The sequence below is a fragment of the Sceloporus undulatus genome, chromosome 1, assembly GCF_019175285.1.
Source record: "Sceloporus undulatus isolate JIND9_A2432 ecotype Alabama chromosome 1, SceUnd_v1.1, whole genome shotgun sequence".
Lineage (NCBI taxonomy): Eukaryota > Metazoa > Chordata > Lepidosauria > Squamata > Phrynosomatidae > Sceloporus > Sceloporus undulatus.
Genome location: NC_056522.1, coordinates 74,882,170 through 74,908,607, shown reverse-complemented (window position 1 = coordinate 74,908,607; position 26,438 = coordinate 74,882,170). Strand labels below are relative to the sequence as shown.

The following is a 26,438-nucleotide window of genomic DNA, read 5'->3' as shown; positions in this document are numbered from 1 at the left end:
CCTTTCCCTGAGATCTTCTGTGTACCAGGGTTGCTTGTTGGAAGCAGGCCGGAAAGGACGCTTGGGAGCGATACTGTGTATAGCCCTGGAGAGATCTTTATCCCAGATGTCAGTCAGGGCGTCAACAGAGTCGCCGTCACTTCCAACCATATAGCCCTCTAGGGCCACAAAGCCAAAAACACATATTGGCCGGTTACAAACCGGCAGTTGGGACGTCCGGAGGACGTCCCATTTTAAAAAAGGGGCGTCTCTTCTAGACGCCCCTGAGTCTAGTACGGAATGTGTCTGTACAATATGGCGCCGGCCCTTCTACATGGCCGGCGCCATATTGACGTATTGGACGCTGAGCGTCCGAACGTCGCGCGGCCCTAATGACGTCACGAATGCGCCCTTGGCGCTTCGCGACGTCATCAGTGCGCCGCTGAAAGAAGCTCCATTTTGGAGCTTCTTTGAGGCTCCCGCGCAGCGCAAGCAGCGGCGGCGGCAGATCGCCTCAAAGCGATGGTCTAGAACCCGCCAGTGACACCTCATTTATCACATGATGGAATAACCAGCACTTTTAAGTGAAGCCTGGGGTGTGTGATTCAGCTTGACTGGACCCATTCCAGTCTGCTTCCTTCCCAGATTCTTTTTATTGTTGTTGTATGCCTTACTGTCTTTTTTGATGGTGACCCTAAGGTGTTTTCATGGGGTTTTCTTGACAAGTTTCTTCAGAGTGGGTTTGCCATTGCCATCCTCTGAGACTGAGAGAGTGTGCATTGCCCAAGGTCACCCAGTGGGTTTACATGCCCAAGCCAGGATTCAAATCCTGGTCTCCAGAGTCCTAGTTCAACTCTCAAATCACTACAGCATGCTGGCTCTCTTTCCTGCTAATGCCAGAGGACCCAGTAACACTTCCAGCCCCAGAGCATTTCATTTGGCATCACCATGACATTAAGATAAGATATCAAGATCTTCTAATCATATAAAAACCCCAAAGAGACTTCACTCTCATGTTTTCTGTTCCCAATTTCCACCTAAGAATAGACCTCTGGCTGAAATCATGTTGGCTAGCACCAACTAAAGTAGACCCACAGAGGTGAGTAAATGCATACTTAGATCCAATTGAATGGCTGGACCAACAAAGAAATTTATGCCTCTGTTGTTGTTGTTTTGTTGTTTTTCACAAATTATCCAAGTGTTTCCTGATTGGGTTTTTCACTATGGCAGTTCCCCTGTACAACAATCAGGTTGGAAGTATTTGACAAATCCCAATAATTACATTTCAGATCTCTTAGGAAGTAAATGAGTGGTATTACCAGCTGGCATAGAAGTTCCCCAAAGAATATGTAATGTAGCAGCACATAGAGCCTACAATGGTCCACTTGCACCCGAGCTTCTGAATGAGGATGGGTGGGAGAAACATGGAAGACAGGATCAGTGCTGCATAGATAACACTCAGAGAGGCGACACCCAGCCCTTTTTCAGAATGGAGGCTGCTCTGTAGATACAAAATACAAGGGATGCAAAGGTTGGCAACAGGAGTGAGCAACATACAGCTCATGGGGCACATACAATCCCTGCCCCCTGTTTTGTACCCCTGCCACTGCAGAGCTGGTGATGGCTACCAACATGGTATTCTCACCACCAGAACAGAAGAGAGTTCTTCCCCTCTCTTCCCTTCCCTTCAGGGAAAGAAGAGAACACTTTGTCTTGCAGTCTCACGTATCTATATGTGTGTGTGTGGGGGGGGGGGTTTGGCAACTGCCGGTCCTGGACCAATCTTCTGGAAGCATTCTAAAATGGAAGGAGACAAAACAAAACTGGAAGTGGCAGGAAGTGTCAACATTATAAAGGACAATGAAATGTTGTGTGTTTGTTGCTATAGAATCACCTAGGAGTTTATCGCACCATGGAAAGAGGCACGGAAGGAGAACGTAATGGAAGGGGCCTGAAACGAGAGGGGAACGAGTGGGGGGTGCATTTTACTGCACACAGAAGTCCCTCACTCTTTGTATTCCGTTCACCATCCATCCCAGGGGGAGTGATTTTTGAGAACTGTTTCAGAACATCGCAGTCCGCTGGGGACGGATTGGGAATGGAAGAGAAGGGAACGGAATGAGTGAGGGACTTCTGTGTGCAGTAAAATGTGTCCCCCACTCGTTCTGTTCTCTTCCTGGCCCCTTTTGGACCGTTCTCCAACTGTGCCAGGAGCCAGTGCAATAAACTCTCTAGTCTTTGAAGAGTTTGAGGAAGTAGAAAAGAAAATCTCTTCTTTCCATTAGTTAAATGTTAAGACAATTTGCTTTGCATGGGAGATGTTCCAGGTTCGAGCCCTGTTATCTCCAGGAAGTTTTGGAAAAGGTCATTGTTTGCAACACTTTACAACCACTGCTAGTAAGCTTCCTGTTGATATAACATGCCCTCCTAATTAACTCTCTGTCATCCCACTTTTTCAGTGACTTTTAAAATGTCCCAGTTTCTCTCTTCTCCTCTTACTTTTCTCCTTTATCTTTGGCTTACTTCAGTGGCAACAAACTGAGTTCAAAGGTACTTTGCCCTCAATTAATTCAGCAGCAGGGAGAAGAGGGGACACAATCTTGCCCTTCCCAGAAGGCTGCAGCAAAGCCAAACTGCTGTGGCCTCTCCTAGTTTGTGTGGTCTCCCTCATTAATGACATTTGCCATCATGACCATATTTTGATGTTGCTCAGCCACATATATGTCCTAGTTTTCATCTCTGAAATATTGAATGGTATGGTATTTCCACCAAGTAGAAATGGGAAATAGAAGGAAAGTACTTTCTCTTCACAACCAGATCTCTGATTTAAGAGGTTTTTTTTTTAGCTTCCCTGAAACTCTTTCCCAGGGCAGTTGTGTCATTAGGGTGGCATAGGGAGACCACATCAGGTGACATCCAAGAGGAGAGACACATTTCTTGAGAGTAGCCTAAATTGCTAGTCCCAGCTAGAATAAACCCATAGAAACAATTTCTGAATGGTTAAAAAACAACCACCTCCATATCCATAAATCATATTGATTCAGTGGCTTTAGTTTAGTTGGGACTGGCAATTGGATTTAGGCCAGTAAGTTCTATTACATTTAATGTTTCCCAAATGCTGGCACAATTCATTCTCAGCCACCACATTGAGAGGAGAACCCTTGGGGACCTACCTTTTAGCAGAAATTGGCTGTGGCATTCATTTGTTTCCTTCCCCCTGAATCCCTCCGCCCATACCTGCTCTCTTTTGCTGTGGGTTTTCAGCTGAGGTCAGAATGAGGCACTCAGACATGTTATTGCCACTGGGCATCTTGTTCTGACCTCAGAGTGGCTCCCAACTGCAGTGGCACAACAAGGACTCAGAGGGAAGGCAACTGCCATTGTTGCTGCAAAGAGAGACAAAAACCTGCAGCAAATAATCAATTATTTAAATGGAGGTTAGGGGTGGGAAACCCCAAATTGGGTGCGGGCATGATGATGACAATCTTGACCCAGTTTAGATTTTGGGTGGAGGAGTGGAATCTGAGGTAAATCACCCATGTAGACAAGCTCTGGGACTCTCTTCCATTAAGGAATCCACCCACAATATAGTCAACTTGTATCTTCTTCAAATAGATCCTGCTCAAATATATATTCCATAGCTAGATGTGTCATCTTCAGTGAAGCACCTAAAGTCCACCTACCTGCAGGCTCTGGAGTCCTCCAAAAGCAGTAAATAGAAATAAGAATCCAAATGAAACAACCAGAATATTCTTTAGATTCTTCTCCATGTTGTGGATCACATAAATTTAATATAATCCCAGAATATTAGTTGAAGTGAATTGTTCCAGATGAAACGAATCCAGGCAGAGGGGTCAGAAATGGAAGCCAGGCTCTAACTTTGCTTCATCTGTAATGCAAAGGAGTCATGTTAGCCATTTGGATATCTTCCAGTAGATTTAATACAGCACAGGAAACTTGTTACTGATTCACTTGCTCAAAGCATGTCTTGGGTTCCACAGATTGTATTTTTATCTGCCTAATAGCTGCCCTTCCAACCCAGTTACAAAAGTCTCTTCCAAGGGTGAGCAAATTTTTCACATTGCTCTTTTGATACATAGCATGCTTGACTTCATTGGAAACTGGCACAGGAAGAAGCACGTGCTTTTGATTTATTTTGGGGTGGGATACAGTTACAGGTTAAAGAGTAAAGATTAAAAGGTTGCTTGCAAAGCTCCACTGTAATAGCATGGTTGTAAACTAAGGAGGTGTGGTCCTTATTAATAACTCAGTGCAAATTTGTGATAGCATAATAGGAGACAGTTGTTCTTGCCAAGTAACTACCACTGTGAATACACAGCATGTAAAAATAAGGATAATTTGTGGCATGGCAGATCCTTTTGTAATTGAAGAGGCTTTAGTATGCTGATATTTTTGAAATCCCATTTGTTTATCTAGAAGTCCTTAACTTTGTCTGGACAACACACAAGAAACATTTGTTCCTTCCTTTCTTTCTCCTAGAGGTGTACAAGACTTTTCCAAGTGTTTTTTTAAAGCTTGTTATTGTTAACAGCACCATTAAGACCATCAGCCGGACTGTAAGTTTGGGGGGCTGAGGAGGAAAAAAAAACCTACAGCAAATTGTTAGTTAATATTTATTTACTTACTTACTATGTGCCATTTTACTCCCAGAGTGGGACCGAAGGCAGCTTCCAGAAATAACAATGTTTACAATAAAATTTTAGAAACAATTAAAAATGTACATTAAACACTATAAAATCATTTAGAAGCCAAACAAAAGTTAAAACAAATTAAAAAAAATACATCTAAATATGATAACCTGTTAAAATATTTGAAGAGGTGTCATACTGAGGATGGAGGAAGCTTGTTTTCTGCAGCCCTAGAGACTAGGATGTGGAGCAATGGATGCAAACTATAGGAAAAGAGATTCCACCTGAACATTATGAGGAACTTCCTGACAGTAAGAGATGTTCGACAGTGAAACACACTCTCTTTGAGAGTGGTGGAGTCTCCTTCTTTAGAGGTTTTGAAATATAGGCTGGATGGCCATCCCTTGGGGGTGCATTGATTCTGTGTTCCTACATGGCAGGGGTTTGGATGGCCCTTGTGGTCTCTTCTGACTCTAAGATTCCATAATGTTATGAAATAAAAAATCTCCCCTGATTAACCATTAAAAGCATGCTTAAATAAACATGTCTTTGTCTGCCTGAGAAAGGAAAGCAGGGAGAAGTCAGCCTCCTGTGGGAAGGGAGTTCCAGAAGCTGGGAGCAGGCTTCCTCTCATATCCTCACCAAGCGAGCCTGTGATGGTGGCAGGACTGAGAAAAAGTCTGCTTCTGCAGATCTTAGCATTCTTTCAGGTTTGTATGGGGAGATATGGTCTTTCAGATTGTCTGAATCTAAGCTGTATTGGGCTTTACAGGTGATGACCAGCTCGCTGAATGGTTTAACTCACTGCTAGAATGCAAAGACCTAGCCATGTTAGTCTGAAAAATCAGTAGGCAAATGGATCTTGTGGTTAGTCTTTAGACTAACTGAAAAAAAAGAAGTTGGTGGGATGAGTTTTCATAGACTTGATTCTACTTCCAAATGCATCTAAGGAAATATGCTCAAATCTATGAAAGTTCATGCTACCAACTTCTTTCTTTCAGTTAGTTTCAAGGTTACTACAAGATCTCTTTGCATATTTCATTTGCTGTTATATTTTATTGTCAAAGACAGGGGCAGGTGCTTTTTCTGTTTCACTTGTTCAAATAACATGGCTGGCTTGGCTGATGGTGCATGTGGCCACAAAATGTTGTGAGTTGCCCTTGAATATTTAAATATTTGAACCACACTGTAAACTGAGTTTTCAGGGATACACCAAATGGAAATCATTTCCAGAGAACAGAGTTGCTAGACTATGAAAATGCTGGAAAACAGCAATACTGTTCCATATATTGGCCCCGCTGTTTCTCTCTCTCTCTCTTGCTTCACTGAAGGGGTTTACAGCTTTCCTGTTTTGATGAGACACACAGCTCACTGATTTTGCTGTAATGTACTTGAATTGTGTGATCTGTCACACAAATGGGAAGAAGGATTCAATGAACAAAGGGTGCATTGAACCAGCCATTAGAGGGCAGCATGGCATCACTGGTCAAGTCTGCATGACTATTGAAGGGGAATTCAAAGATGTAGCCCTGTGAGTCTGTAGAATCAGTATGCAGAGAGATCTTACAGCACCTTTGAAACTAATTGAAAGAAAAAATGCTCCCAATTTCTTTCTTTCAGTTAGTCTCAAAGGTGCTGTAAGATCTCTCTGCATATTGAAAGGGAATGGCAATCAAGTGTTTCAGATCATGGGATGAGACACAATTCTCAAGAACACTCAGAACAGTTCCAACCCTTGGGAAGTAGCGGAGGCACTGTTTACTTGTTGGCATGATAAACCATCACATTTGTGGCTGGTTTTGGGTGTTTGGGGGCTAGTTTTGAGGTCAAACATTGCCTGAAAATCAACACAAAAAATATTTGAGGAGATCTGGAAGCTTTTGGGTTAGGCTTCTGGGAGGGGCTTCTTGGACTGCACTTTGGGGTCCCAGGTGCTACATGTCATGTGACATGAGTTGCAGTTTGTCTACACCTAGCCTAGGCAATCTGAACTACTGTTTTAATCTCATACAAGCCTTCCCAGACTCTGAATTACTTGGAGGAGCCCTTCTCTATGTCTAATCACCCTCATCATTTGTGGTGGGAGCACAAGAGAAGGCCTTCTTGGTGGCTGCTCCCTCATTCTGAAACTATATTCTTAGTTTCTTAATGACTCCTTCTTTATCCTTGCATCAGCCGGTAAAGCTTTTAGTTTATTCTGACAGGCTTTAGGGAACTGACTGTTTATAAGCTTTTTAATAGTGTGCTGTGTTGTTTTATTTCTTGTCTTTTTAATGACTTCACAGTTTCTAATTCTGCAAATTACTGCTTTTAAGAATAAATTCTTATTTATTTATTTATTTATTTATTTAACTTAAATGTGTTTTAGTCTAATTATAAACCACCTTGAGATCTAGTTCTGGAGTAAAGGTAGATAAATAAAGTACTAACACTAAAGAGCCAATGTGGTGTAGTGGCTTGAGTGTTGAACTAGGATTCCAGGGTTCAAGATGTCACTCAGATTTGGAAATATGCTATGTAACCTTGGGCTCTCTCTCACAGCCTTTGAGCATAGCGATGGCAATTTCCCTGTGAATAAATCCTGCAAAGAAAACCCCATGATAGATTCACTTTAGCTCCATAAGTCAGAAACGTCTAGGTATGCAACAACTATTATTCATAATATGCAAATATGACAGTGATTCCCTTTCCTCATGGGTATGGAATGGAAAGTCTTTTCTCATGGCACCCTAAGGCTCCATACCTAAGGCTTTGATCACCACAGGTTGCGCATCCCTAATTGAACATAACCTTCTCCAGCTTTATTTGCAGCCCAAGATAAATTAGGGAATGGGAACTCAGGTGCAATGTTATCAAAGACAAACAAAAACTGTTGTTCTTTTAGTTGTGTATAACAATTCCTTTTTAAAAGATGTGCTTTTGGTTTTAAAATTTTGACATATCAGGACCACGTGTGGAGAATTTTTAAAATGTTTGCTGATGTGATCCATCAGTGTAATCTGTGACCTCTGTGAAATGTACAAAAACAATTTCTCACCAGATATAGAGTACAGTATAATGTTAAAAACAAAAAGTGCTCTTTAAGTCTAGGACAAGAATTAGTCCAAAATTGGAAAAATGGGCACAGAGGCCCTTTTCACACTAGGAAATTCTCCTACACTTCCTACAATCAGAGCACAGAAAAATTATTCTTCCTAGCCAGTATGGCCATTCTGGGAGCTGGAGACCAAAAAGTAACTTTGGCCTGAAATAGACGAGACAAAAGTGCTGGCTTTGGGCAGATCTGGGGGCATGGCTACACATGACACATACCCCCAGATCAGGCCAAAGCTGCGACCACCTAAGATGGCCCAGGGCTGCTAGCAAAAGGAGTGCAAAAAAAGTGCTTCTTGCTGGTGGACCATTCAAGGTCGCCGCAGCAGCCTGCCACAGGATTGCGGTATCTGGTTGCCACGCTCCTGCACAAATTTCATAGTGACTGGGCCTGGAGCAGCCAGAGGCTGTTCCAAACTGCTGGTCTGCTCAATCCCTTTGCCAAGCCTTGCTCCAAATACTGAGTGCTTGATAGCAATTCATCAAATTGCCATGAACAGTATGGAAACTTTCCCTGGAAAGAAGTGATGAGCTCATGCTTGATCCAGGACAGACTTAAGGGAACTAGCATTAGATTACATTTGACATCACGTGAGGAATAGACTGTGAAGAACAATTTACCAGAGGTTTCCCCCAAGTGTGTCTCATTTATGATTCTTTGGACTGATGGATACCAGTTGAGTGAGTCATTTCATTCTCAAGGAATATTTGTAAAATATCCCATAAAATTCCTCAGTGAAATTTCAGTCAGTCCTGCAGAGCATCCCAGCTAATAAAACTGCTATTCACACTAGCACTTATGATGAAAACGAGATTGTTGACATCCATCCAGCCTATTCTCTATCACTATCCTGGGACTGGATTTTCCAACTCTCTGTGAGTCCCTTTGAAGGAAGGTATGCATCTTTACCACAGAAATCTGATAAGGCTGAAGTGCTTTTTATTTTGCACCAAGCTGTGAATATTTCTCATTGCCTGCAGTGTATCAGTCTTGACACCCTTCATTCTTTTTGTCAGGAGACAGATAAAATTGCCTTGTAGGACCTCAACAGGCAGAGAATTGCAGTCTCAAGTCCCACGTGGGTGGGGAATTCTTAAATTTTCCAGTTAAAAGCTCTTTTACCAGAAAAACCTGAGAGAATGGACAAGCCAAAGAAAGAAAGAAAGAAAGAAAGAAAGAAAGAAAGAAAGATAGGTTTCATTCCAATGCTTCCTAAAGTCCAGCTTTCTTTTCTTTGCATTCATATTTCCTTATTAAAATATGTGCTTCCCTTACCCAAAATGCCTGAGACCAGAAGGATTTTGGATTTTGGAATATCTGTATTTGCATATTGTACATAATGAGATATCTTGAAAATGTGACCCAAGTCTAAAAACACTGCAAATGAAAATCAAACACATGTAGCCAGTCAACATCTATATGGTTAAGATGTCAAAAGTTATAAATGAGGGCGAACACACAAACTTGGAGAGACTGCAGCAGTTTGCTTTTGCCTGAGCCAACTGTGACATGCAAGATCCTGCCCCCCTCCTCCTCATTCTTGAGTTAACTGAATGCAAAGCAATTTTGCACTTTGAACTTACTTTGGAACAATTGAATTCTGCTGCAGACAAGGGAGAAAAATGGGAGGAGGAGAGAGAAACTGGAACATTAACAAAGCAGCTGAAAAACTGGGATAGCCGAAGATTAATTGAAACTATCTGTGCCATACTGGCACATTGGGAGGATATGGGGCTGTCCCAAGAGAGTTTTTTTTGACAAAGCAGGAAACAGCACCTCCTGACCCAGTTAAAGTATACAGTATCTAAAGCCAGTCTGTGTATTCTGTCAGAAAAAGGAAGAAAATCCCACAAACACTTTTTGTGTCTTTGACAATAAAAACTAAACAACAATAAATAGCTAACACTTTGATGCCCTTTCATAACACCAAAATCTGCTGCTTGAGTCAGCTTCCTCACTCTGCCAAATGGTAGGACTCATGCTGATTACTCTCATTGCTTTTTTATGGGGCTTGAACAGGAAAAATTCTGTCCCATTTCAGCATGTCATGAATTTATTGGTGGATGAAGTATTTTAAAAATACTGACTACTGGAGCTGCATGACAACACTGGACAATGTGTTTGGGTCTGTGTCATGTGGAGGTGCATGAGTGGTTGGCAGAGTTGTTGTTTTTTTTATGGTGCATCTACACTGTAGAATTATGCTGTTTGACATCACTTTAAGTGCTGTAGCTCCATGCTATGGAATCCTGGAGTCTGTAGTTTTGCAAGGCCTTTTGTTTTCTCTGGTAAAGGATGCTGGTGCCCTTCAAAACTACAGATCTCAGGATTCTGTAGGATGGAGCCATGGCAGTTAAAGTGGTGCCCAACTGCATTATTTCAATAGTGTAGATCTACTCTTAGAGGTTCCAAGATCTGTAGCTGGAATCCTGTTGGTGAGATATGCAAGCATAAACTCCTGTTACGCCTATGTGGGCCACGGTAGAAGGAGGTATCTGGCACTTCCCTGTGCAATGACACCAATACATACTGCTGACCTGCCAGGCCCAGGGATGCAACCCCTCAACTGTTTTTGTCTTGTATGTGATGGTGAATGATTAAAAAGTAGTTTTCTCTCCACTGTGGATGAAAAATAGATATTCCTTCTCCATATTAAGATTGTTGCACAGTTGTTGATTTGCAGAGAAAACCATGCTTTCTTGCATAAAACCACAAGGTTTCTGTATAGAGAACAGGCTTTTTGTACATAAAGTTCCCTTTTTCCCCCTCCAGGATAATTCCTGCACAACACTACAGGATGCCGATTACCAAGAAAACTGTGGAAAATTCTTGCTGGTCTCTTCAACATGGCAGCAGTTCCAATGATCAGGAAACACATTTTTCAACTTTAGAAATAATATTTGGAAATATTCTTTCAGTTCGTAAAGCCAGCTGATCTGTCATTGCATCCCATGGTCATTAAGTCACATGGGGAAGGCAAGAGTGTGCAAGGGGTACCAATAAGATGTCATCCATTCAGACCTCCAGAAGATCCAAAGAATGATATTTAAGTTTGAAGAGATGTAAACAATTTCCTCCAACACCAGCCACTTGGCATATAGTGATTTGGTTTATTATTATTCTTTTAGACACTGAAAGCAGGGGTGGGGGCTTGTTCCTGTAGAGCTGGTCTTTATGCTTGTTACTTTGTTTGCTTCTTTGTTCTGCAAATGAGAAGGGCTGCCCAATGGCAATTCAGAACAAACATGATGAACATGCTGTTTCTTCTTCTGGGTGTTTGGATACTGTTCATTGTGCACCAACAAACACACCTGCAGACATGGGTTCATTTTTACATCCTGGAATTTTCTTTGGAATTAGCAAATACCCCACATTAAGACATTTGGTGGAAGGTTTTTCTTCCCCATCTGCCTGAATGATAGTTAAATAACTAAATAATAAATAATATAATTAAAATCTTTATTTATATCCCGCCCTTCCAAGAAGATCAGGGCGGCTTACAACAATGCAACAAGTGCAAACAAATACAGGTTAAAAACACGAAACAATAACAATACACAGTCTAAAACAATAACAAAGACCCCGTTAGCCCATCCTCATGGCCACGGAAGAGGAGGGAGGCCCACAGGATATTTAGTCGGGGAATGCCTGCTTGAATAGGAAGGTTTTGAGGTCCTTCCTAAATTGGGCCAGGGTGGTAGATGAGCGGAGCTCCGTGGGCAGCGTATTCCAAAGGGCTGGGGCAGCTGTGGAAAAGGCCCTTCTAGAGGTAGAAGCTAACCTAGCCCCAGGCACCTTCAGCAGTTGCTGCCCAGATGTTCTGAGGGTGCGAGGCGGATTGTATGGGGAGAGGCGGTCCTTTAGGAATCCTGGGCCCAAGCCAACTAGGACAACAATAGTGAAAGCCATGGGGGAATTAACATTAAATCAACCAAAACTATGCCAGACAGAAGCATTAATATGCTTTCTAACTATATCATTGTTAGAGGGCCAACATGGTATACTGGTTTGAGAATTGAAGACCAGAGTTTGAATTCCTATTCGGCCATGAGAACCCAATGGTAAATCACACTCTCTCAGCTTCAGGGGAAATAAAAGACAAAGTACATCTGAACAAATCTTGCCAAGAAAACTCTGTGATAGGATCACCTAAGGTAGCCATAGGCCAGAAACGACTTGAAGGGATACACCAACAACTTCATTATTGGACTGGCAGCACTTCCTGAAACAGAATGATGAATTGCAATAGCCGACAACAAGAAAAAGGAGGTAGGGGAAGAAGCCAGAGGATGTAAAGTGTTTGGGTATGGATGCTTTGATCTTTTATTCCTACATTGTCCTCTAGAAAATGATTCCAGCCTTTCCTTTGGCTACGCAATGAATTATTTGTTTTACTGTACTCTCCTAGTGAGTGCTCTCTCCCTCTCTGTCAGCTCCCCCAGTCTATTTGCTATCTCTTCCTTTCCTAGACTTCTTCCTTTTAGTGCAAGTCACTTCATGCCTCTTCCGTTTAAAAGATCACCAGTGCTCTTCTCCTCTGCAGCTCTCCAGTACAAGCAGGCATCCAGTGATGCTGATGGAGCATGAGTCTGGAGCATCCAAAACAAATTCACCACAGCTGCAGTGAGTCATCTTTTTTGACCAAAAGCTGAACAGCTCATCTAATAGGAAGGTCTATTGTTCCCAAACAATGGCTTACTTGGAAAAAGGCTGGCAGCCAAGGACGGTTGCATGATCATGGTTCCTGTATCAGAACGGCAAACTTGTGATAGAAAACCATTTCATTATTTTATTCATTTTTCTGTCCTTCTTTCCTTGACAGTGCGAGGGCCTGCTTTCACTGCTAAACTGACATAACCTCTCCCTTCTGTTCTGGGACCTTCTGCCTCTAATCTTTATTTCTTTTTTTAAACTGCTACTCTTCTGTCACCCCCTCAAAGAGCTAATTATGAATGCACACTTCTTTAACATGCACTTATTCTTGGAGCACTTTGCCCAGAATTGTGTCATACTGATACATGTGTAGTTGTGTCATTTTTCTTGATAACTCCATGCTTCGGCGAACAGGTGGGATCCAATGTGTCTTCCCCCAAGTGAGCAATGGAAACATTTGCAAGGATTAGGCTTCATGAGTTCCTAGCCCTGAAGCAGGTCAAAGGCACAGATCCTTGCTGTGCATGTTTTTTTTTAGAAGCCAGTCTCACAAAGTCCAATGGGGCTTCATGCCAGGGGAATATGCAGACTATCTGCAGCCTACACAAAGACTGGACAGTAGGATGGTTCAGTGGTTGGTGTTAGAAGGGATATAGTGGAACAAAGGCTTTTAGAGTGTACATACTAGGACTTTCTGCTTAACGGGGATACAGTGATGTTACCTGTCTCTTCTTCAGGGTTCCCTCTCCCTTGTATGTACACTCTTTTGCTGGAATCTCTAGTAGACCCTGAATTTTGCCAGCCAAACTGGATCATTATGAGCACCCCAACTGCTGAAAAGTATTTTTGAATGGCTTGGTCCTAAATGACAATTAAGATCCATTAGTTTTACAAACAACACTGCTACTAGATCAAGGCTGAAACAATTTCCTTGTTGATTCATAAGAACAAACCGGTTTCCACAGTTTTATGAAATCATATCGGATGTTGGAGAGACATAATGTTCTGCCAGTATATTTATTCAAGTGTTGTAGGAGAGTGACAGTCATCATCCAAGCAATGGCACATAGGTATTCCCAGCATACAATTAATGGACTTTTATGTTGTGTGTGGGGGAGGGGGTGTAGAGCTGCGCCAAAAGCCATTGTGTGGCCAGCAGAAAAACTGTTTCAGGAGGAAGTAATTGATACAGTGCAATGTTAGAAAGAACATCCATTTCAGTATAACGTCTGCTAGTTTAGTACTAAACTAGTAGAGGTTACAATTAAGATAGGTACTTTTTCTATCATTGTGCAAGAAAATATGCACTACCTCCTCCTAAAATCTTTTTTCCCCTGGCAGCGGAATGGTTTTTGGTGCAACTCCACCTCTCAAACTAAATGGCTACTGATTGTTTATGATGAGTGCTGGTAATTATCACTGTGCAATTGCTAGATGGCAAATGTCACCCTCCCAGACATCTTGCATAAATATGCTAGTAGAATATTATGCGTCTCCTATATCATTTATGATTTCACAAAATGGTTGAAACTGGCTTGTTTTTATGAATCAACATGGTGGTCCACATTTTTGAACAATTCTTGGGGATCTAACTATGAGGACTGTCATGATGAGTACTTCTACTTTACTTTGATAGAAGAGGCAAGAAGGCCTTTATGTCAGTCTTAGTCCCTCAATTGCAATATGGGATTGATCAGCCACCTTATACTAAGTTGGATGATGGATTCCTCTAGCTCGGTGTTGTCTGCACACTCTCCAGCATTTCAGGCAGATACCTTTCTCAGCATTACTTGAAGGGGACTTGGACATTCTATGCAATGCAAGTCATTTACCATTATGCAATGAAAACTTTCCCTGTTGATATCTTGCTTGACAAGAATGCTCCATGCACAATCCAGTTTTAATGCAGATCTCTCAAAGTTGTAACTGTTGCTTTAGGAATGCTGCAATGTTAACTTTAGGAAAGTAAAATAGTTAAAATTACTATTAATCTTTATCAGACTACAGTTTAAATATGTGCCAGTCACTTAGTGTTTTACTCAAAAATATCATAATCACTTATGAATTCACTTCGTGTAATAAAATGCTTGGTATTAATTTAGACTCCTCGGTTTAGATTTGATCTTTTGTGCCTCCCCCCGCATTTGGACTCAATTTTCTCCAGTTTGGAGAAATTTAAAAGCACTTTTTGTGGGGACAAAAAAAAAAGTGGTTTCTAAATCAATGGGTTCATGCAAGGGCCATGTCTGACATGTTGACAAGGCCATATGATGACAGCTGGTGAAACCAACCAGAAGGGGTCTATACTGGCAGACTGAGCGAAGACCTCTTGAGATAAGCTGAAATGGCAGAGGGGAAATCTGATCCAGAAAGTCAGACATCTGGACATCTTCCTACTGTCATCTTGAAATTACTCACACTTGCCACTGCAACAGCAAATAAAAGCAAAGCAAAGCCTCTCCCCTCCAATCCCTTATTTATCCCATTTTCACTTTTTGTTCCACATTAGCAACACTTTTCCTGCAGCTATTTAGCCCAGTAACTATCTATTCCGACTGGCAGAAGTTCTCTGGGGAGTGTGTGGAAAAATTACTTTTTGGAATTAGAACTCCTAGCATCCCCCAGCTAGCATAAATGGCTATGCTGCTGGGATCATCCAAAAGGTAACATTTCCCACCCCTACTGTCTGTTCCTTTTAGGTGGGCAAGTATGAGGGACTGGAATATCTGTATGAAAGAATACATATTCTATCCCTGGAAGAACATATTTCTGTGATAGATCACAGGCAGGGAAATGTCACAATGTACAAATCTAATGTACAAATCTCTCCTGGACTTGGTATCTTCCAGATGTGTTAGACTACAACCCCCATCATTCCTTGATAACCTGCTGATTATGATAAAAATTGTAGTCTCACAATGTTGAAGGTTAGCAGGTTTTGGGAACACTGACCTGCAGTCTCTTGCATGTTCTCATTCTCTGTGCTTCTCACCCACATGGCAGACATTCACTCATCCCAACATACTTTGTTACATTACCTTTTAGAAGACTTTTTGCTAGCAGCAGTTAGGAGCAGTGGTGATATTAGACGTCTTGATAAAAGTTTTTCAGGAATCTGCCTTTTCAGGATTTAGTGTCCATTATCCTGAGGCTCAGCATCACCAGGCCCTATGCCATGCAAAGCCAGCCAGAAAGTATTACTGTTATATTCCACAACCAACGCAACACTCATCATCATGTTACAAAACATTATTTTATATCACTACTGGAAACGCCCAGTAATGTCTTCAGTTCCTGGTGTACACCCTTAAGTAGCTAGGGCAAAAAGAAGTGTGTCACTTAAGTTTCAGTACCACTTCCTCGTTGTACTGTATGTCCATATGTGAAGGAAGAAAATATGATGCAAATGATCATTAATCTGCTTGGTGTAGGAAGAAAGGGGAAAAGTAATGCTTCATAGATTTCATGTCTCTGTCTTATCTGCACATTACTCCAAATGGTTTGCTAGGTTTTCAGCAATGGAGGACCAAGGCTGTCACAGTAGGGGCAATGTCTCACAAACGCCCAGAAAATATTTTCATAGAATTGCACAGTTGGAAGGGATCTCAAGAGACCTCTAGTTGAACCTCTTTGCCATTCAGGAATATACAGTCAGCCTTCCTTATCCACAGGCTTTGTATCCACAGATTCAAGTATCCATGACTTGAAAAAATACAAGGGCCATACAGTCAAACCCTCTACCATGAGGAATACACGATCAAAGCACTCCTGACAGACAACCATGCAGCCTCTGTTTAAAACCACCCAAAGAAGGAGACTCCACCCCACTTCAAGGGAGTGTGTTCCACTGTTGAACAGCCCATACTGTCAGGAAGTTCCTCCTAATGTTGAGATGGAATCTCCTTTCCTGTATCTTGCATCCGTTGTTTCATGTCCTATTCTCTGGAGCAGCAAAAACAAGTTTGCTGCATCCTCAGTGTGACACCCCTTCAGATATTTAAACAGGGCTATCATATTACCTCTTAACTGTCTCTTCTCCAGACTAAACATAAGCTGCCTAAGTCTCTCGTCCTAGAGAATGATTTCCAGATCCTTCACCATTTTGGTCCCCCTCCGCTGGACACGCTCCGACTTGTCAACATCCAACAATTGTGGAGCCCCGAACTGGACTCAGTATTCCAGGTGAGGCCTAACCGAAGCAGAGTACAGGGGCACTATTACTTCCCTTGATCTAGACCAGTGGTCCCCAAACTGTGCCCTTTAAGAGATTTTGGACTTAAACTCCCAGACGCCTCAGTCATGGTGGCCAATGGTCTGAGATTCTGGGAGCTGAAGTCCAAACTCCTTTAAAGAGCACAGTTTGGGGACCACTGATCTAGACACTATACTTCTATTGGTGCAGCCTAGAATCTCATTGGCCTTTTTAGCTGCCAATCACACTATTGGTTCATATTCACCTTGTGGTCTACTAGGACTCCAAGATCCCTTTCACATGTAGTCTTGTTAAGCCAGGTGTCCCCCATCCTATATCCATGCATTTTTAATTTTTCTTCCTAAGTGCAGTACCTTACATTTCTCCTTCTTGAAATTCATTTTGTTAGTTTTGGCCCAGCTTTCTAATCTATTAAGGTCATTTTGAATTTTGATCCTCTCCTCTGGTGTATAAGCTACTCCTCCTAATTTGATGTCATCTGCTTTGATAAGCATGGCCTCTATTCTGTTGTTCAAGTCATTGAAAAAGATGTTGAATAGCACTGGGCTCAGAACAGAACCCTGTGGCACTCCATTGGTCATTTCTTTCCAGGATGAAGAGGAGCCATTGCTGAGCATCCTTTGGGTTTGGCTGGTCAACCAATTAAAAATCCATTTAACAGTTGCATTATCTAACCCGCATTTTACCAACGTATTTGAAAGTGTGGCCCTTATCACATGGAGGTTTTTGCAGCTCAGATCCAGGGTGACTCCTGGTTCAACTATGTGAATTCACATTATAACATGAGTGTTTTAACACACCTGGTTGCCCTTCCATTGCCCTTCTGAATCGAGGGGGAATCGAATCCAAGGCAAGTCACGTGATGCGGATTCACACAAAGTGGAGTGAGTGCAAACTGTATTACCACACTAGTGCATGCCATGCGGATTCAACAATTTGAATCGGCATCTTTGAGCATGCTCAGTGGGGATCTGAATGCATCCTGAACCTTTGCACTTCCGGGGTGAAGAAGGGAGCCTGGTTCCACTTTCACGTGAATGCTAGCCTCACGTGAATGACTGCTTCACATTTCTTCCTCCCTTTTATTTTCCCATCCCTGGCAGCCAAATTCAAACGGCTCCTCCATGTCAGAGCCCCCATCCATTTCAGCCTCATATACATCTATTCTCCTGTCATTCTCCTCATCTATTTCATCTACATCTCTCCTTTCCTTTGTAACAGTTGCTTTCTCTAGGTTGCATCCATACTGGGGATGGGGAGATAATCCGGTTTAACTCCACTTTAACTGTCCTGGCTCTGTGCTATGGAATTCTGGGAACTGTAGTGTCGTGAGACATTGAGCCTTCTCTGCCAGAGAGCTCTGGTGCCTCAACAAACTAATAACTTACTATTATTTTTTAATGATTATCATTATTATTTGAAAAATAATAAAAATAAATTATTTTATTATTACTATTACTATTATTATTATGGGAGTTGGAGTTTGTTGTGAGGTCCTTGGCTCGAGGCTATGGAATTCTGGAAGTTGGAGCCTCCGCCCCAGCCTCTGGTGGCCACCTCCATGGCTCCCATCTCTCCCTCCAGCCTCCTGTTTCATTCCCTTCACACCTGTCATCTAGATCTAAATCTACCCTTCATTTCATTCCCTCCATCCCTTTCCAGTTTTTCCATGCACACAAGCAGCCTTCCCCAGCGGCATCGGAAACAGCTGCTTTCCCCCCTTCTTGCCAGCATGTCTCCTGTCCATGTTAAAACGTGAATACATTCATTCCCCAGTAGCTCTCTGCCCTTTCTCCAGTGGCATCGGAAACGACCGCATTTCCCCCTCAGCAGCAATGGAAGCGAGGGGGGGGGAGTACCGGAAGCAAATGGGGCAAAATTGTAGCACGGCATCTTGGGAAATGTGGAGCCTTGGAGGTTCGGGGGGGGTATACCAGGATGGAAGCAAAGTTGCATTCCACACCAGACCAATTTGGAGTGAAATTGAAGTGAGCTTGAATGCAAATTCTGTGAGTTCACCTTTTCCGAATTCATTGAAATGAGGAGTCACTTTTGATTCACTGTGGAAGCACCACAACAGGAGCGCCCATAGAAAGGAATCACATATGATAACACATTATGTTATCACATGAATTCACATAGTTGGACCTGCACTCACGTCAAATCTGAGCTGCAAAAAGCTGCAAAAATCTCTGTGTTATGAACACCAGTGTTATGGGGGACCTTATCAAATACCTTACTGAAATCAAGAAATGCAGTATCAACAGCATTCCCTTCATCTGCCAAGCTGGTAATTGATAGATAGATGGATAGATAGATAGATAGACAGACAGACAGACAGGTCAGCTAAGTCTGGCACGACTTGTTTCTCAGAAACCCATGTTGACTTTTTGTGATTATGTTCTAAATGTTCACATACTCTGTGTTGAATGATCTGCTCTATCTTTCCTGGTACTGATGTCATAGAGCCCTCCCTCTATCTACCATCTTGAGGGAGAGGAAGGCAAGCCAGCTCCAACAGGCCTCCAAGGGAGAGCAGATCTGCTGGACTTTCCCCCTTCCCTACTATCATTCCCTTCTCCTTTTGTGTCTTGTCTTTTTTTTAGATTGTAAGCCTGAGAGCAGGGAAATGTCTAATTAACAAACTGTAAGCCACTCTGATAGCCTTGGCTGAAGAGCAGTGTGTGTGTGTGTGTGTGTGTGTGTGTGTGTGTGTGTGTGTGTATATATATATAAAATACTAAATGGGTGATAGTTGTTGGGATCCACTCCCCCGCCCCCTTTTGCCCTCCTCCAGTCTGCTGGGACTACTCCTGTTCTCTAGGAGTTCTCAAAGATTATTGCCAATGACTCTGAGACTACATTTGCCAGTTCTTTTAATACTGTTGGATGTAGTTCATCTGGTTCTGAAGGCTTAAATTCATTTTGATTAACTAGGTATTCCTGTACTATCTCTTTACTTATTCTGGGCTGAATTTCTCCTATTGTGTCCTCTGCTCCATTTTCCTCAGGTCGAGCACCTCTTTTCTTTTGTGAGAAGATTGAAGCAAAGAAGGTGTTGAGCAGCTGTGCCTTTCTTCTGTCCCCTGTTAGCATTTCACCATCTTCTCCATACAGTGGCCCTACCATTTTCTTCTTCTTCTGGGTTTCCAGCAAATATAAGCATAGTTGAAGTCACCCAACACTACTACATTTCTTCTTTCTGAGTGTGTGGTCATCAGTTCTAGAAAGGCACAATCCAATCCCTTAGTCTGACTTGGGGGTCTGTAGTAGATTCCAACAATAGCATCCTTTTTGTTCTATCCCAGGAGTAGGCAACCTTTTTGAGCCGGGGGCCGGGTTGCTATCCCTTAGACAACTGGGGGGCTGAAGCCAAAAAATAAATAATTAAATATATATTTTTTTAAAAATTAAATATATAAATAAACCAGGACAAATGTAGGACAAAATTTTCAAATGGAATACACTTTTTTAAAAAAATGGAGGACACGTGAAAAAATTGGCTGATTTTTAAAAAAATGTTAATATAAATGCATGTTTCTGAGGCTTCTATAGACAATTACCCCCCAAAGGCCCCGGTGGCAATCGGCGGCAGGACCGGGCTGGGGCCGGTCTCAAGGCTTCGCTGGGCCGCATCCGGCCCGCGGGCCGCAGGTTGCCTACCCCTGTTCTATCCCCTCTAATTTTTATCTGTATGCTCTCCATCTGGCTTCCAGGATTTAAGTCTTTGATCTCTTCATGCAACCCACTTATGGGTTAGCAGCCACTGGGATCGACAGGGGTCTGTTCCCTGTTGATCAGAAAGTAGCTGCCTGATGTTTCTACCCCCACTTGTGAGAGATCTCCATCAAGATAGGTGGAAGAAGGATCCCTGTCACAATTCCCTCTTGCACCAGAGATTGGTCACATGAGGGAGGATGGGACTGTCAGGCAACTGCTTTTCAATCAGGGGAACAGACCCACATTGATCTCTAGGGGCTACATAGGAATTGTGAATACATAGGAGTCACATAGGCATAACTCTTGATTACACATTTATAAATAGCCAATAGGATTCTAGCCATTGCTTTCATTTTGGTACCTGTAACTAGATCCCTTCCATACAACCCTTCATCTCTCTCTCTCTCTTTCACACACTCATGCAAACACACATATGCTTCAAGACCCTCACACAGTCCCATAGACCCAAATGAACATCTCAAAGGTAATGAGGGTTTGAGCTTTGCTGATTTAGATTATTAGAATGCTTTCTTATACTGTTTTTTCTTGGTTTAAACTTTGTTACATGTAAGACACACAATGCTATTCAGTTAACAATTTTTGTACGTAGCCTCAAAAAAGTCCCAGGTTACACATTCCAAATCATATAGAAGGGTGTTAACACCTGTTACATTAATGACATAAGCACTGATGTGAGTTATGTCATTAAAAATGTTAAAACCAAGGATAAGAAAAGGAAAAACAAAGTAAATGCATAATGATACACCAGGGTAGCCTGTTTCTATGGGGAACAGTTCACCCATACACTCATGTATAAACAACAGCCATTCTGGGGAAAATATATTTCAAGGGTCTTAATTGAAAATAAGTTAATTAAATGCATCTCTACATAGCTGTCACCATGAGCTGTGCTTTAAACAACTGCACTGCTTTTGTTAACTAGAGTCTCTTTGAATAACATTAAAGGACACAGTCCTGAATGTCCCAGTTTCTTTTATCTTGAGCTGTGGGGCACAGGCAGGAAAGGAGAATGGTTGAATGAAAGGCAGTGCACATCATTTGTCTGGTTTTTTCTGTAAACAAACTGCAGGAACGACAGGTCAGCTAGAGGACTTTGAATCCCATTACCATCACTTCACTGGAAAAAAAAAGCTCTTTATCAGGGGTTGGGCAGACATGGTATTCCACCTGATACATATTTTCTATATTCATTGGGGGGGAAATTATTATGCAGTGTGTTGCTCCCCAACAAAAACATTTCAGTCAGTGGTGAAGAATGTGTGTTTCCTGACATTCCTGAGCATTTACAGTTCCCATCATCCCTTTCCTCTAGATATGCTGGCTAAGGTTAAGGGGAACTGTAGTCCAACAACATCAAGTTCTGAAGTTGAGCGAACATGTATATTATCATGATAGAACCATATATTTTTGGGATGGTCATAAAATAAGGGATATTGTTGCCCATTGGATTGGACTGTGATGGCTGCTGCTAATGGTCCAATACAGTTTAAAGAGGACTCTTATTTTCTTTGGGCCTACAATTTATAGTATGCATCTGTACATTTACCACTGTCAAAAACTGGGGAAATTCTTGTACTGGACTATAGTTCCCAGAATCACCAATCAGCATGACTCCCCCCACCCCAATGCTCTGACCAGCTAGAATAGAGACAGAAAACATACGGTCTAGAGGTTGCATAACAGGTTAAAGAAAATTGATGTGGATGATTCTAGCCTTTCGTAAAATCTTGAGCATAAAAAATAAACCATCTCTCATTTGGAAGTCTGCCACTGTTGTCGATGAATGTTCAGTTTCCTCCTGGAGGTTCACTCTGATTTTTCTGTGGGATGGAGTGAATTAATTGACAGTTATTCCACCAGCTTTCTGATTTTAAGATTACACTCTGCCCAATGACCAAATTCTGATGTTTCTATTGTCCCCCACTCAGTACTTGGCTATCTCTCCTTGAATTTCTATTCCTATTCATCTCTGGTGCTTCATGCTTGAAGTGGAAGACAGGGACATGTCTTTGCGGTTGCAGTGGGAGAAGAAAGCAATAACTCTCCCTTCCCAGGTACCATAATTTTGATTGCCCCATCTGGTATTAACACTAGGGGGAAACTTACTCAACAACACAAATTAAATTGAAATATTTAGGGTTGTGGGTACCTTCTCCAAAGCAGGGATTGTGAAACTTCAACCCTCAAGATATTTTGGCCTACAACTAGCATCAGTTCCACCCAGAAGATGCAATGGTACAGGACTGTGGGATCTGTAGTTAAAAAACAAAAAAAACAAAAAACAAAACAAAAAAACAAAACAAACAGAAGGCCAAAGATCCACCACCCCAGCCCAAGGCATGTTTTTTCCCCTCACAGATTTAACTAGACTACTTCTAATTGTGTATACACTGTCACAAAATGTATCTGATTAAGAAGCTGTGGAGTGCAGATTTTTGCAGATATGGGGAGCTAAATGCTCAGTGCAATCAAGCTTGATGTTACTTTCCGCATTTGCTGGATGCCTCCTATTAATGTTAATTTTGGAAGGACTAAATCTACAGACTTTATTAAGGAACACATAAATGCATTAGGAAAAAAATATACCTTTGTCTAAAGATTGAATGTTGCCCATAATTATATGATTTACTGAGATAAGTAAGAGCTTATTGTATCTCTATAAGAAATCACCAGCATCTGGAATTGAATTCTAATTTAATTCCTTGACAAATGCTACTTTCAATAGGAAGAGAAATAACTACCTTACTTTGCTTTGAACACAATTTTCTGTTAGAATCAATAAAATGTAGTGAGAAGGAAAGAGGGTTTGAACCAAATAAAGAACTACACTGGTGTTTATTCTCAGGTAATTAATCCAGATGAATGAGGCCCACACTGCTATGTGCTGCGGCCAATAGAATTATTTGTGGGCACAAGACTGTGGAAAGACTCATGTATTCTGATGTGCAGATTTTGTGGCTCCAACAACAACGTCCCAAAATTAAAGATGTCAAGGAAGGGGAAAATAAACTAGAGGTGTAAAAGGACCTGCTTAAACTATATGGATGCACTGAAGGAGTGCAGTATGGAAGCCATTTCATAATTGTGGTTCTTTCCCAAACTGAATTGTTTGCACAACATATTGATGCACAATTCTATACATGTTTTTGAAGAAGTCCCACCAACTTACATTTATTTATTTATTGGCCCAACCTTGCACCAGAAAAGATGGTGAAGAATAACTGAAACATAACATAAAAAGAAATAAATTAAAACACAATTTTAAAAAAGTAATAAAAGATAAAACCTTGAAACCTGCTGTTATTTCTGACTAGACTAGGCCCATTCAGTCAGTACGATTCACCTATGTGTTGACTCACCATTCAACTATTAAGCTACTCAAGTTGGGACTAATCAATAGCATGTCAGTCACACTTCTTAGTATTTATGTTTGTCCCGTTCATATATTAAACATTAGAAAATCATCAGAATTATTTTTCTCTTCTTTCTGTTTGTGACAATTTGGGGAAAATACACCTATTTATCTCTGTGTCTGTAGCAAAGGGCTACTGATACAACTTTTTGCATGTATAGGAGGAATGCATGGGGTAGTGGTGGTGCAGGACCATATGGACTAACCACCAACTGCTGGAACCACATTCCCCCTCTTTTAACCAAGGGCTGGTAAATGATCATCGGAATGCATTCTCTGTAATAACGTTTTCTGTGTAGTCTATGCATTCTCTATTAGTTACATTCACTGCTCGTGAATGGGAGGAGAATCACATGTGTAGTAATGCTTTCTACATATTGTATTTCATGCTAGTGAGAAAAAATTTCCTACTCTGGACACTATGGCCCAGTTAACAATTAATCTATGTGTTCCTGACAATGTTGAGAAACAGCTGGGGAGCACAACACAAGACTTATGAGGTCAGTTAAAAAAGGATAATATTTCAAGGACCTCTTGACCTCTCTTTTCTAGAATGAATATACAAAAGAGGCAGGAGGTGAAGGAGAACTGAAGCAGAAGAAAAACAAGGATACTGTGGACCTCATTATACCTTGCTTTGAAAGGCAAGTTGAATTTTGCATTCACCCACGGCTAAATCAAGTTTTTTCTTGACTTTCACTGGTACCTTATGTATATCTAAGGACTTGGTATCCAATAATTTTTTTACTCTACACCAAAAAGATAACATTTTGTATTTGGTACATTTTTTGTACTAATTTGTAATTTACAGGAACAAATAAAAAGGGTGGCTAAGATCCTTCATCAGGAATTACTGTTTTTACCATGCTGGTACATTTCCATTGCCATATTTCCCCCTACAAATCAGTCTTCTAAGCTACATAGACCCCTCCATATGGACATTTGTGTGTTATGGGGGAATGAGGGATCAGTGTGGGTGCAATCAGCTATTTTCCTCTAGCTTGAGATTCTGCAACAGAAATCCAGAGAAACTTCAAGATTCCTCAGGATGTATCTGTGGACGATGTCTTTGAAGTGTGTCCAGCTACAGGAAAATAACTGAACATTTCCCTGCTGACGTTCCTGCTCTCTGACAACATAGAAATGGTCATGTTGGTGGTGTGGGGACTTTACTGCTTATATGGAGGGTTTTGGGGGAATTTGGTCACTGCAACACTAGAATCTTAGAAAAGGGAAATATATTTATTCTTAACTAGTCAACTAAGGAGAATTCAATTAAATTAGCAATGGATTCTTCCAGAAGGTTTGACCTTTTGGTTTAGAAGGAAGAAAATATTATTAGATCACCTCTGAAAGCAAAGGACTTCTGGGAAACTCATCGGAAAGACTTTAGAAGGGAAGAAAGATCAGGGGATAAAAATAGAACAGCAAAAGAAGGAGAAACTAAGGAATATAAAGATAGGGCAGAAGGCAGTAGACCACAAAGAACCGAGGGTGGCGAACTAAGAAAGAAAAGAATCAATGGAAGAAATAAGAATAGAGTAAGGGACCAAAACCAAGAAGAAGAAGAAAGCCCAGCTAGACAGTTAGAATTAGGGAAGAGAGTAATTACGACTGAAAAACAACAGATAGTAAGCTGTTAGTAGATTCAGAAGGTGAAGTAAGCTCAGAGACAGAGCAACAACAAAGAAGTGATGTAGAGGAAGAAATTTTGGACCTTGATAACAATGATTAATTTTGTTAAAGCAATAAAAGAATATTTCACTATTTGGCGAAAATGAATATTGATATTATTTGCCTACAAGAAATTAAGCTCAAAAAATAAGAGTGTATAATTTAAAAATGTGAAATTAAGCCAAGAACTTGTTTCAACGGCAGATAATAGGAAGAAAGGCGTGGTTTTATATTTTCAAAATAAATATGAAGCTAGGGAAGTGCTGAAAGACACAAAAGAACACTATATTGGTGTCCAAGTGTATCGGTTGGGAGGGAAAACATCAGTGCTTGGGGTGTATGCTCCATCTGAGAATAAAGAAGCTTTTTAAAAAGAATTGATGAATAAATTATATGATTTAGGGTATTACTCTTTGATCATGATGGGTGATTTTAATGGTGTTGTTGAGCCAAAGTTCAATAGATTTTGAGATAAAAGAATAAAACCTAACCAAAGGAAGCTACCAAAAGACTTATTTGATATAATGGATATGTTCTCATTAGTGGATATCTGGAGAGTAAAATGCGACCAAACTAAAGAGTATACTTTCTCTTCAGAGCTACATAAGTCTTGGGCAAGGCTAGACATGTTCTTGACATCTACAATGTTATCTAGCAAAGTAAACTCAATTGAGATCCTCCCCAATTTCATGTCTAACCATAATCTGATTGTCATGAAAATGGGGGGAGGGGGGGAGATTTTAACTGGAGACTTAATGACAAACCATTAAAGGATGGAAATATTGTGAGACAGGAGAAGGAAGAATTAAACATTTACTTTTTTGAAAAAACACAGGGTTCTTCATGAAAAAAGGCTATGAAAAGGGGAAAAAACCTCCTTGTCCATTTTTAGCTCTAGAAGAGCTAAAAAAAGGAACTTAGCAATAAAAGGACACAATTAAAGATAGATCCTACATATAAAACAATTCTAGAAGAAACTAAGAATACAATTGGCCCTCCTTATACATGGATATTTTACCCACG

At 41.2% G+C, this 26,438-nt stretch overlaps 1 protein-coding gene across 2 annotated transcripts in view; it reads right to left on the bottom strand.

The window, feature by feature from the left end:
- UNC93A (unc-93 homolog A) overlaps positions 1-15,514 on the bottom strand; it is a 35,979-nt gene extending 20,465 nt beyond the window's left edge. The window contains exons 1-3 of one of the 2 annotated variants that reach the window (XM_042442465.1): positions 15,414-15,514; positions 3,663-3,868; positions 1,299-1,480 (exon numbers count right to left, since the gene is read on the bottom strand). In XM_042442465.1, coding sequence (XP_042298399.1) covers positions 1,299-1,480; positions 3,663-3,749 — 269 coding nt within the window. In that variant the 5' untranslated portion in view covers positions 3,750-3,868; positions 15,414-15,514. Of the gene's footprint in view, positions 1-1,298; positions 1,481-3,662; positions 3,932-15,413 lie in introns of those variants that run through there. The other variant, XM_042442383.1, reaches the window with a different exon arrangement.
- Positions 15,515-26,438: the final 10,924 nt, after the last annotated feature.